Source organism: Nematostella vectensis, chromosome 12 (genome assembly GCF_932526225.1).
Source record: "Nematostella vectensis chromosome 12, jaNemVect1.1, whole genome shotgun sequence".
Classification (NCBI taxonomy): domain Eukaryota; kingdom Metazoa; phylum Cnidaria; class Anthozoa; order Actiniaria; family Edwardsiidae; genus Nematostella; species Nematostella vectensis.
The window spans coordinates 13,902,938-13,915,183 of record NC_064045.1 but is presented as its reverse complement, the minus strand read 5'-3'; the positions used below and the strand labels follow the sequence as shown (position 1 = coordinate 13,915,183).

Below are 12,246 nucleotides of genomic sequence, written 5' to 3'. Positions count from 1 at the left end.
CCAAAATGTGTATTTCCTAAATAATGCCCAATGCCCAAAAAGGCAAGTATAGGTTTCGCCATTAAAAAGCCTTATTATTGGTTTTAAGAAACGATGTACCTGTATAGGTGTTATGCTCCTTTCTATTGCCGTTGGGCTGCCGTCACCAATCTGCCCAAAGGGTACTGTAGCTTTGATGGGTGATCCCCTGGGGGAGGGGGTTGGGCTGGACATCTTGTATGGTGGCTCCTTAAGCTCTAGCTTAGACAGCAAGCTGATCAACTGCTGTTGTTGCCTAGTGTTATAAAGTAATTGAGATAGTAAGCACACTATGCACTAGCTCTTCTAGCAAGTGTTTATGCTACCTCATATAAAGAGTTGGTGCATTATCAGTTATTTGAATTATGGCAAACGTGACCTTTGGTCTTGTGCTACACTGATCTGCTCTTGAAATTATCCAAAACAAAAAGCTTGTTTTTCTTTTGCACCATGAAGGCACACACAATGCTTTATTTCCTGCATAATACAGTATACAGTGTCTTGAATTATAAATTTTATGGTACAGTGAATCACTAAGCTGAAACCTTTTATCAAAGGAAAAGTTCACCTTGTGTCCATGTTATCAAAGGTACAGTTTACCTAGTATACAAGTTTTCAAAGGAACAGTTTACCTTTGGACCATGTAGTTTACCTTGGCTCTGTGAAGTTTACGTTGGGTCCATATTATCAAAGGAACAGTTTATCTTGGGTCCATATTATCAAAGTAACAGTTTATCTTGGGTCCATATTATCAAAGGAACAGTTTATCTTGGGTCCATATTATCAAGGGAACAGTTTACGTTGGGTCCATATTTTCAAGGGAACAGTTAACCTTGGGTACATATTATCAAGAGAACAGTTTACCTTGGGTCTATGTTCTTTACCTTGGGTCCATATTATCAAGAGAACAGTTTTTACCTTGGGTCCATATTATCAAGGGAACAGTTAACCTTGGGTCCATATAATCAAGGGAACAGTTTACCTTGGGTCCATATTATTAAGGGAACAGTTTACCTTGAGTCCATGTATTTTACCTTGGGTCCATATTATCAAGGGGACAGTTTAACTTGGGTCCATATTATCAAGGGAACAGTTTACCTTGGGTCCATATTATCAAGGGAACAGTTTACCTTGGGTCTATATTATCAAAGGAACGGTATACCTTGGGTCCAAATTATCAAGGGAACAGTTTACCTTGGGTCCATATTTTCAAGGGAACAGTTTACCTTGGGTCCATATTTCTGACTTTCTCAGTCACCATGTCTATCGTCATGTCCGTCTCACAAGGTCCAATTGACTGAGGTCTAGCCGACATTGGAGAGGCCAGAGGTTTGCGCTAAAAAGAACACAAACAAAGTAACTAGTATTTGATTCTGTGTAACAGGTGTGGTTGTCTCCTATCTGATCTGACCCTGGCTCAGCTCCCCATGCAGTCCAGCAAGCCATTATTCAGTGATTCCATCTGTCCAGGGCAACAGGGATCCCTCTGGATCTCCAGACCATAGAGTCAGGAGATTAATTGTGCAAGCCATATGAGGCCAAAGGATGATGATGATGAAAAATCATTTAAAAAAATTACTTTGCCCTTGCCCCTTTTAATGAAAACGTATGTGTTAATACTAGGATTCTTACAGTAATAGAGTACATCAGTAACTACCAGTAATTACAAAGAATGGAAGAGATGATCTCTCATGATTGCTATATTTCATGGGTTGGTATATAGTAAAGTATAGGTACATCATCGGGTACTAGGATTCTTACAGTAATAGAGTACATCAGTAACTACCAGTAATTACAAAGAATGGAAGAGATGTTCTCTCATGATTGCTATATTTCATGGGTTGATATATAGTAAAGTATAGGTACATCATCGGGTACTAGGATTCTTACAGTAATAGAGTACATCAGTAACTACCAGTAATTACAAAGAATGGAAGAGATGTTCTCTCATGATTGCTATATTTCATGGGTTGATATATAGTAAAGTATAGGTACATCATCGGGTACTAGGATTCTTACAGTAATAGAGTACATCAGAAACTACCAGTAAATACAGAGAACGGGTACTGTATTTAATTATTGAAACACACCCTTGCTGCACAATCTAAAACATTATTCTAAAACATCAATGTTAGAACTCTTACACCAATCAGTCACCAAACTCTGGAAGTTATCTATTAATTTGGTGGTGTTAATGAAGTATGTAAAAAACATGAATCTGCAATTTCATTTTATACCTGTGATTTCTCAGGTGCTGTGTGAAATCTGCTCTTGACAGACTCTGAAAGAGAAGGTATAATGGTCTGAGCAAGATATAAAAATTGTGTGAAATGCTTAAAATAATGTCACCAATACATGGCATGTATACTGACAGTACCAACTACAGTGAAAAAGCCACTTTGTACAGTATTTAGCGAACTTCACCTATCTCCTTGTTTTCCTCTTGCATCGCTTTGAGTACTTCATCCACGTTGTCTTCTGGCTTGGTAACCATGTTAGGAGAGGTTCTTCTTGTAGCAGACAAAGGACGACTTCTTTTACTGCTAGGTACTAGAGTAGAAATTGGTACTATGTATGAGGCTAAAAACATTCACAATTTACAGTGAATAAGATCAACTGCTGATATAATATTGAGTATTGCTGTTCACCAAATAAGGGGTGATGTGTTGGACTTTTATGGGTAACTACAGTAGCTGAGCCCATTTACCATACATACTGTAAAACTATGCACACAACGGGTAAAACCACCAAGCCTGAATAAGTTATCCACTGAATAGGGGCTACCCACCGGATAAAATACTTATCCAGTGGATAGTTATCTTGCGGATAAAACAGCATTGCACAAAGCATGGATAAAATGCTGGATAACTATGTATCCGCTGAATAGCCATCACTAAATGGCTTCCCGTTTCAATGGTAAATATGCAAAGCGCACAATGTTTTCCTTAAAAAAAATGGCGGAGAAAGCAAGAGCTTCAAAAAGTGCCAGAAACCAAACAGTTTTTCGAGGCAAAGCACATGGAAATCATGGAATGATCACAGGGGATAGTGTTTAGCTTCTTCCTATCTTTGGGAGTCACATTTCTAGACAGAACAGTTTGATTCCAGTCCTGCCAGAGCTGCATATAAGATCGTAGTTTATTGTAAATCTACCAACTGTAAAATTCGTCGTTTGCATGTGTTTCAACTTGCACTGCGTCTTAAATTAATCTAAATTCTAACAATAAATTAAAAAGCAAGACGCCATTTTGTTTTTTTCACATTTATTCGGTGGATAAGATTTTATCCGACCTCTATCATCGTGATACTGTAACTTTAACTGCTGGATAACTTTTATTCGGGCTTTGTGCAACCAAATCACGCCACTTGGATACGTTTTATGGGCTGGATAAGATGGATAAGACTTACCAAGCTTTGTGCAACCGGCCCCAGACTTACCAGATTTTAGTTCTTGAGTGGCTTGAGTACTTGAATGTGGATTTGATACTAAGGTTGTTGTTCCATTGCAACTAAATAAAAAAAAAATGCTCAACAAAGACTTGGCCACACTAACAGAATCACTTCATCAAACTTTTGCCTTGGTTTTTATTAGAAAAAGAAGTAGTACACTGTACCTTTTGGGATTGTCTATGAAAGGAATTGGATTCTCTTTTGTTAAAATCACATCCTCAGCCCCTTGTTTTCTTCTGTAATAGACAAAAAAACATTTGCCATCTCTGTATAAGCTTTCTAGAGTTTATATATAATTCTGTGAATTTTAAATTCAAAACTCAATGAAGGCACGCAAATAATATTTTATTTTTTAACTATAACAAGAATAATAACATGTATTTTAGTACAAAAAGATTACTTACCTTGAAGCTGACAGCACTCGCTCTTTCTTTTTCTCTGCAAGATGAGCATTAGATAATTATTGATACTGTATATAGTGTACTGTAGGTCAATTATAATAATTCTAAAGTTTTACAATAATCTACAGCATTATAAAAAAGCAAAATAACAAGCATTGACTAAATAACAGTATGGGGAAAATACAGTGCAGATATCTGCAAATACTTCAAAACTATTGTCAGTGCAAATGGTAATTGGCAATATAGTGTAGTTCTAAGAATAAAGGAACACACGAGATGGTTGTGAAAATGGTCAACTTCAAACAGTTACAAGAAAGCTCTAATGTGACTGAGTTACTATTAAAATTGTTTAACTTTTAATTTTAACATTACCCTAGGCTGGATTACCAGCTCTTTATGCCAAAGAACCTAACAGTACTAATGTGTGTTATAAGTAGATTCTTGGCTGGACCTTATTTGAAATATAGGCATCTCAATATTAAAAAACATTGATATTATATGGGAAAACTTGCTACTCACTTGCCGTGGACGAGAAGCTGAGAACAATCAAATCTTCATCAGGACCATAAGGGTGTTTCTCCTTCTTCTTACCAGATTCCTTGACAAATGTTTTCTCCCTGAGAACAGTCCCAGGAGACATCACTGTAGGATCTGCACCAGGCATAACCACAGGGCCTGTAACAATGCTATCATTATCCTTTTTGGCCTCCTTAACTGAATTCATAGACAAGCCTTCTTGTGACATCGTAATGGGTATGCTATCACTATCCTTTCTTTTAGTACTTGATGATTTGCGCCCTTTCTTTTCCTCCTTGATAAAGCTAGAAGAGTCTTCTTGTGATATGGAGATATCATTCTCTCTTCCACATTTACTATTTGATGGTGCAGTACTAGTTGTGGCTGCGGCACCAATGGGCCTAAGTTGTGGTAGGTTTTCAATATTGTAGCTATCATGGAGGTTTAAACTCTCTTTGGCCAATTCTAGCTCTTCTTCAATTTCATCTTCCTCCTCCTCAGAACCACTTTCCCCTGCTTCTTTCTCATATTGAATTCTCTGTAATATGAAAGATCAAAATTTAACTATTTGAACAATAGTCTACCTAATCAATCAATGACATATACTGGAAGCAGGTGTGTATCCTGGGGTGCGCAGGGTAACATATATAAGGAAAAAGGTGACTTGACAGAAAAACCTGGAAAACATGCAATTCCAGAATACATAGAAATAAGACACAATTTCTTCAGTGGCTATAGGTTCCTTGTATTACAGACTGATTTTAAAAACACAAATAACGTGAGGCTGAAGTGCACTTAACCAGATTTTGGCTTTTTAAGATAATTTTTCCTTGATAGTCATTGCCCTGTGTATCAGCTCGGGGACGAAAAGCTCAAATTTCAATGACACTTTACAAAAAGCCATATCAATTTAAAAAAGGTCACACTTGATATTTTGTTTGCTATAAGTTGTACTAAGTACTCAGAGAAATTCTTCGCCTTTTTCGATGTGAAATAGACTTACTTAAAGCGTCACATCATGTTTTTCCGTCATGTCAAAAAAGGTAATATTTGTTGATCCTTCAATAAGAAATGAGCAACATTTTGGCAGGAAAGGGGAGGGGAGTGCCCAGGGGAGGTAATGGACAACCTGCTCCCACTGAAACACTTTTACAAGTTGGAGACCCACATACTGTAACTTTCTAAGCACTCGGCTAATGATCCAGCCTTGTAAAAAATGCAGCCAAGTTTGAGTGTTAGTAGAGCTCTACATTAGGTTAAGGATAAGTACTTTACACATTTACAACTTTGCACCCATTACACCCTTGTTCTTAAATTACAATTTACCATTTTTGCTGCCTCAATGCTTTGTCTTATGCTCTGATCAGCTTCTAGAGATTTTCTTAAAGTCTGCAACAAAGAGCGTTAGATTAGTGTATTCAAATATTAGTTCTGCATACAGTTCTTAAGTTATTTTGCTATGGACTTTTTTGTTTTGTCCTGTCAAAGAGAAATCACTTCGAGAAAGAAGGATGGTGAAGTTATCTATGGTTCAGGCTATCGAGTATGCCCTTTAATCCAGTACGTTATGAATTTGGCATGAAAATAGAATTGTGTATGTCATTTTAAAAATACTGTACCGTACTGTATGCCATTGAATTCTGTATACCTTTACATTATTATGATCTATAATTCTACTCACCTCTACATCATTAAAACTGAGAGTCAATTCATCTGGTTCTTCATCTTCATCATCTGAGCTCATGTTACCAGATGCCACAAGATAATCATCATCATCATTATCACTACCATCATCCTCATCATCATCTTCAATAGCTAAAGACTCAAAGTCTTCACTATATTTCCCAGATAGTTTTCCTATAATTTGTAAGAAGTTAAAATTGGCGATTTACAGTATACAAGCTGTGCTTAGCTTTTACAAGCTCATATAATTATCTCAACAATAAAGGAGTATAATAATGAATGCTAGATCAGTCAAATGACAAAGGAAGCTATAAACAAATAAAAAAGTTAAACAGAGTACATATGCGCTGATATTTTGAGCATATGCCCTAGGAGCAAAAGAGTTATTGAACAAGATACCCCTCAGTCTGCAGCAAGAATCTGCTCACTACTCTGGTTCAACAACACACTGGTCTTTGGTCATGCTGACCTCTGACGTTTCTTACTGAACTAAGCATAGATGAAGACATCAACACACCAAGAAGGTGAGGGAGTAATACCTGGTGCCCTGTACTGGACTAAACATTGAAGACATTAACACACTCTGGTGCTCTGTACTGGACTAAACATTGAAGACATTAATGAGGAAGTAATACCTGGTGCCCTGATCTTGACCCTTGGCCCTTTTTCTGTCTTTATCTGAAGAGCCCCCTGAAAAGTAAATAGACCAATTATTTTTGTAATGACTGAGACATAATTGAGAATGCACACAGCCTTGTTTATAGTCACATTGAGAGACCTTTGCTAGCAGGTGTAATCTAAGTGGTGAAGTGTCTTTAGGTACTTACAGGGTCCCACCCTTTCCTTGCAGCAGAAACTGTTTGATCAGGAGCAGTTTTCACTCTCAGTTCACTAAAAAAAATACTTAGATTAATATTTTTAACATTAGCTTCAAAATAAGACAAAAACCTTTCCAACATTATTGTTTTGTGTGTATTTTGCTTTAAAATTTAGAACATTATTAGTGTAATTTCATTATGTTAAAACCTTAGGTTTATCCAAAAGCTTGAAATTGAACAAAGTCTGGAAAACCCACTGTGCAAAAAAATTGCTATTATTTTTCCAATAAATCTGTCAATATAAAACAAAAAATAAATAAAATCCCAAAGAAATGTGATTATAGTTCCTACTAATTATACTTTATTCATCTATATTTATTTACCCTGCTTCCCTCTCCAAATATTGCAGTTCTTGCTGAAGCACCCTCTTTCGCTCACTGTAAGTATCTAAAATAAAATATCACTACTTTAATTTAATTATTAGTATCAAGGTGTTTAACCACAGAATTATAATACAATACCTGCAGTCTTGGTTTGCCTTGAGGTGCATCTACTCTTGGGTGAGGCAGTGACCGGTGGTCCAACAATACCAGTATTGGCCCCATTTACATAGATGGAGAATCCTTGCTCTTTTTTCTCTATTTCAATTTGTTGTTCATCTTTCTCTTTGAGCCTTTTTAAAAGCCTAAGTCATAAGAAAAAAGTTGTGTATGAGACTTTAATGTTCAATCACTAGCAACTGTACTGTAGTATTATCTGGTATTATATATGGATAACAATAAAATATTATTGAGCTGTATCTTCAAAGCACAAGCCATGTGTGTATCAAAAATTGCAGAGAGCTAGACAGGGGCGTAGCCAGGGGGGTGGCCCAGGCCAAAAATACCGTAAATATATGAGACATCTAAAATACAAGAAAAAAATGCATTGAAAGGTTCTTTTGAGTCTGCTCCTGTTACTCCTGGATATGCTGTTGCTAAAAATCTTTGTGCATGTAAAAATATATATGTGTTTTGTCATTTAAGTGTTGATTTTACAACAGCATACAGAAGTGTTTTCATTTTTTCTTTTTTGTGTCTTTACTTCAGGAGTATATGAAAAGAATACAAAGAATAAAAAGCTGCCAGTAGTCAGCTCATATACTTTATGTATAGAAGTCAGCTTATATACTTTATGTATAGAAGTCAGCTTATATACTTTATGTATAGTAGTCAGCTTATATACTTTATGTAATAGTGTTGGTTTGAGAAAAATACAAACTACATAGGTCTCCCTACAGGTCTGTTTCGTGGTTGCCCACTCATCCCTGGGCAACCACGAAACAGACCTGTAGGGAAACCTATGTAGTTTGTATTTTTCTCAAACCAACACTATACACCGCTCTACTTTCGAGTATTGAGCACTTTCTATGAAAGCCTTCAACCATCATTTTACTTTATGTAATATGTATATGTGGCTAACTGCTCTTATCTCTCTAGCCCTTATTAACATCGTGTTATCAAACATTCTTTTGTTTAGAAAATTATCTTATCAAACATTCTTTTGTCCATGTCCCATCTAGAAGCTGGATACAATTATTTTCAGTTCTGTTCAATCCCTGTTATTGTTTTTCATAGGTACTGTACAGCTTATGATAAGAAAAGCATGAAATGCCTCCCCCTGACTGACCTATTTCTTTGCTGTAGCAGCAGAAGATATTCCTCATAGCCAGGTGGGATCACTTCTTTAGCAGCAGGTACCCCTGATACAGGCTGCAAATATCAAAAACATACTAGAATAAGAACATAAGCTCTAGTGGACAAAAGCTTTGGTGGTCTATAAAATTGAGGACAACAGATTGCTTTCACTGAGATTTTGATCCTTAGTCCTTCATTGGAGAAAAAGAAAAATGGGCTAATGTTAAAAATGTTACCCAACAACATTACTTTTCTGTAAATAAACCGTTTTCAAATAATTGCAATTAAGCAATTAGGATGGTAAAACTAAAAAGACAACTAAAGACAAGCTGTAGAAAAAATAGGTGGTTTACGTATACAACCATATATAGCTAGTCTACATACATAGCTGGCACAAAGGACTAATGCTTGAAACATCAGCGCAATTAGTCTGTTACACAGAGTCTCATACAACTATTTCAACCTTGTGTTGATTTAAAGCTTAACAATTGAGAAGACAGAATTTGTTGGCAAAAATTGAGTAAAAAATTTTTATTTCCTATCTCTCCCAATAGTACCGCTATTTACAGAAGAATTGCAATATCTAATTACAGTTATACTCACCTCGTGTGCTGGCTTGAAGGGTTTTCCTTTCGATCGCTGCCATTTGTCCTCTAAAAAAGGTAAAATTTGGGTGCAATTTGAAAATTCGCCACAAACACTGTTGTCATCACAAAAACATAAAAGTTAACAGGTGCCTGGGTTGTGAGCACTCAGTTAACTGCCTCTAATTTTTTCGTACTCCTTACAGTAATCAATCAGTTTTACCTTCAGTAGAGCACCATTTGTAAGAGAAATACAGAAAAGTGTGAAAGGCAGCCTTTCGTCCATTTAAAAGGACTTGAACAGACTTGATCGTTTTCAAGCTAAAATAAGCGTATAAAACAAATACACTTACTTTCCATCTTCTTATCGCCCCTCTCCTTCTTCCAATGCAAGATCGTCACTCTCTAGCGGAGCTTTTCGGCACAATTTACCGTATATCGGTCGCTAGCATAGTTTGTGACTCGTTTCTGGGAGATTGTTTTGCCGCCATCTTGTTCGGAATGTAACTACGCACGCCTGCAGTGCAGCATGGGGGCAGGCACTTGCCTCGTTTCTGTCTCGACAGTTGATCACTTAGCATCATTTTTCGACGTTTCGGCAATGCTGCCTTATCATGAATAACGGATGAATATTAAACTAGTAATATAAATAAACAGCATTCCACGCGGCTCTGTTTTTCTATTTGTTTTTTGCATTTCAAATGATATCAAAAGAACGGTTACCAAAACAACGTCTTCTTTCTTCGCTACTGTACACAATACGAGACGATGCGCTACGATGTCACGGCGCACGAAATACAGTGATGACCGAAATTATTGCAACATTTTTCGCGGCAAAACAGGGGCTACCGCGTCCAAGATTTTTTCCGCAAAACGCGGTTCTGCCGCGGTCGGCCACGAGCGTAGCGAGCCCCCAAGAGATCCAAGACGCCCAAATAAACCTGTATTTTTTTCATCCTATATCTCAGAGCTGTGCGTTTACAGCCTTCTGTAAAGCAATATGCTGCCATACGGACTGGGTGATTTGAATGTATGGTTTCCGTTTTGTTCTTGAGGGCGGGTTCGATCCCAGGTAGGTCAAAGGCGTTTTTTTAATTATTATTTTTTTTTCTTATTGTTTAACCCATTCATTTTCGGTACTTTTTGCGCAAAATTGGGTAACTACTTTAAGTACGCATCCTGAAGTGTATCATAAGATAGTGTATCATACCGTATCATACCACACCATACGTACACACGATACACACCATCCACAGCTATCTACACCATACACAGCCATCCAAACCATACACACCTATCTACACCATACACAGCTATCCACACCATCACAGCCATCCACGCCATACACAGCTATCCACGCCATACACAGCTATCCACGCTATACACAGCTATCCACAGCTATCTACACCATACACAGCCATCCACACCATACACAGCTATCTACACCATACACAGCTATCCACACCATACACAGCTATCCACACCATACACAACTATCCACACCATACACAGCCATCCACAGCTATCTACACCATACACACCCATCCACACCATACACAGCTATCCACGATATACACAGCTATCCACACCATACACAGCTATCCACGCTATACACAGCTATCCACACCATACACAGCTATCTACACCATACACAGCTATCCACACCATCCACAGCTATCCACACCATACACAGCCATCCACAGCTATCCACACCATACACAGCTATCCACACCATACACAGCTATCCACACCATACACAGCTATCTACACCATACACAGCTATCCACACCATCCACAGCTATCCACACCATACACAGCCATCCACAGCTATCTACACCATACACAGCTATCCACACCATCCACAGCTAACCACACCATCCACAGCTATCCACACCATCCACAGCTATCCACACCATACACAGCTATCCACACCATCCACAGCTATCCACACCATTTACAGCCATCCACACCATACACAGCTATCTACACCATACACAGCTATCCACACCATACACAGCTATCCACACCATACACAACTATCCACACCATACACAGCCATCCACAGCTATCTACACCATACACACCCATCCACACCATACACAGCTATCCACGATATACACAGCTATCCACACCATACACAGCTATCTACACCATACACAGCTATCCACGCTATACACAGCTATCCACACCATACACAGCTATCTACACCATACACAGCTATCCACACCATCCACAGCTATCCACACCATACACAGCCATCCACAGCTATCCACACCATACACAGCTATCCACACCATACACAGCTATCCACGCTATACACAGCTATCCACACCATCACAGCTATCCACACCATACACAGCTATCCACACCATCCACAGCTATCCACACCATACACAGCCATCCACAGCTATCTACACCATACACAGCTATCCACACCATCCACAGCTATCCACACCATCCACAGCTATCCACACCATCCACAGCTATCCACACCATACACAGCTATCCACACCATCCACAGCTATCCACACCATTTACAGCCATCCACAGCTATCCACACCATACACAGCTATTCACACCATCCACATCTATCCACACTATACACAACCATATACGCCATACACAGCTATCCACACCATCCACAGCTATCCACACCATCCACAGCTATCCACACCATACACAGCTATCCACACCATCCACAGCTATCCACACCATTTACAGCCATCCACAGCTATCCACACCATACACAGCTATCCACACCATCCACATCTATCCACACTATACACAACCATACACACCATACACAGCTATCCACACCATCCACAGCTATCCACATCATCCACAGCTATCCACACCATCCACAGCTATCCACACCATCCACAGCTATCCACACCATCCACAGCTATCCACACCATACACAGCCATCCACAGCTATCCACACCATACACAGCCATCCACACCATACACAGCCATCCACAGCTATCCACACCATCCACATCTATCCACACTATACACAACCATACACACCATACACAGCTATCCACACCATACACAGCTATCTACACCATACACAGCCACCCACAGCTATGCACACCATACA

General features: G+C 38.6%; 1 protein-coding gene across 1 annotated transcript in view; it reads right to left on the bottom strand.

The window, feature by feature from the left end:
- LOC5520247 (katanin-interacting protein) overlaps positions 1–9,801 on the bottom strand; it is a 38,641-nt gene extending 28,840 nt beyond the window's left edge. Inside the window, exons 1-17 of the mRNA XM_048719807.1 lie at positions 9,500–9,801; positions 9,166–9,215; positions 8,555–8,637; positions 7,408–7,571; positions 7,270–7,333; positions 6,896–6,959; positions 6,704–6,758; positions 6,067–6,242; positions 5,712–5,774; positions 4,389–4,923; positions 3,873–3,906; positions 3,633–3,704; positions 3,457–3,527; positions 2,443–2,568; positions 2,256–2,299; positions 1,245–1,354; positions 100–274 (exon numbers count right to left, since the gene is read on the bottom strand). Coding sequence (XP_048575764.1) covers positions 100–274; positions 1,245–1,354; positions 2,256–2,299; positions 2,443–2,568; positions 3,457–3,527; positions 3,633–3,704; positions 3,873–3,906; positions 4,389–4,923; positions 5,712–5,774; positions 6,067–6,242; positions 6,704–6,758; positions 6,896–6,959; positions 7,270–7,333; positions 7,408–7,571; positions 8,555–8,637; positions 9,166–9,215; positions 9,500–9,506 — 1,893 coding nt within the window. The 5' untranslated portion in view covers positions 9,507–9,801. The remainder of the gene's footprint in view (positions 1–99; positions 275–1,244; positions 1,355–2,255; positions 2,300–2,442; positions 2,569–3,456; positions 3,528–3,632; positions 3,705–3,872; positions 3,907–4,388; positions 4,924–5,711; positions 5,775–6,066; positions 6,243–6,703; positions 6,759–6,895; positions 6,960–7,269; positions 7,334–7,407; positions 7,572–8,554; positions 8,638–9,165; positions 9,216–9,499) is intronic.
- Positions 9,802–12,246: the final 2,445 nt, after the last annotated feature.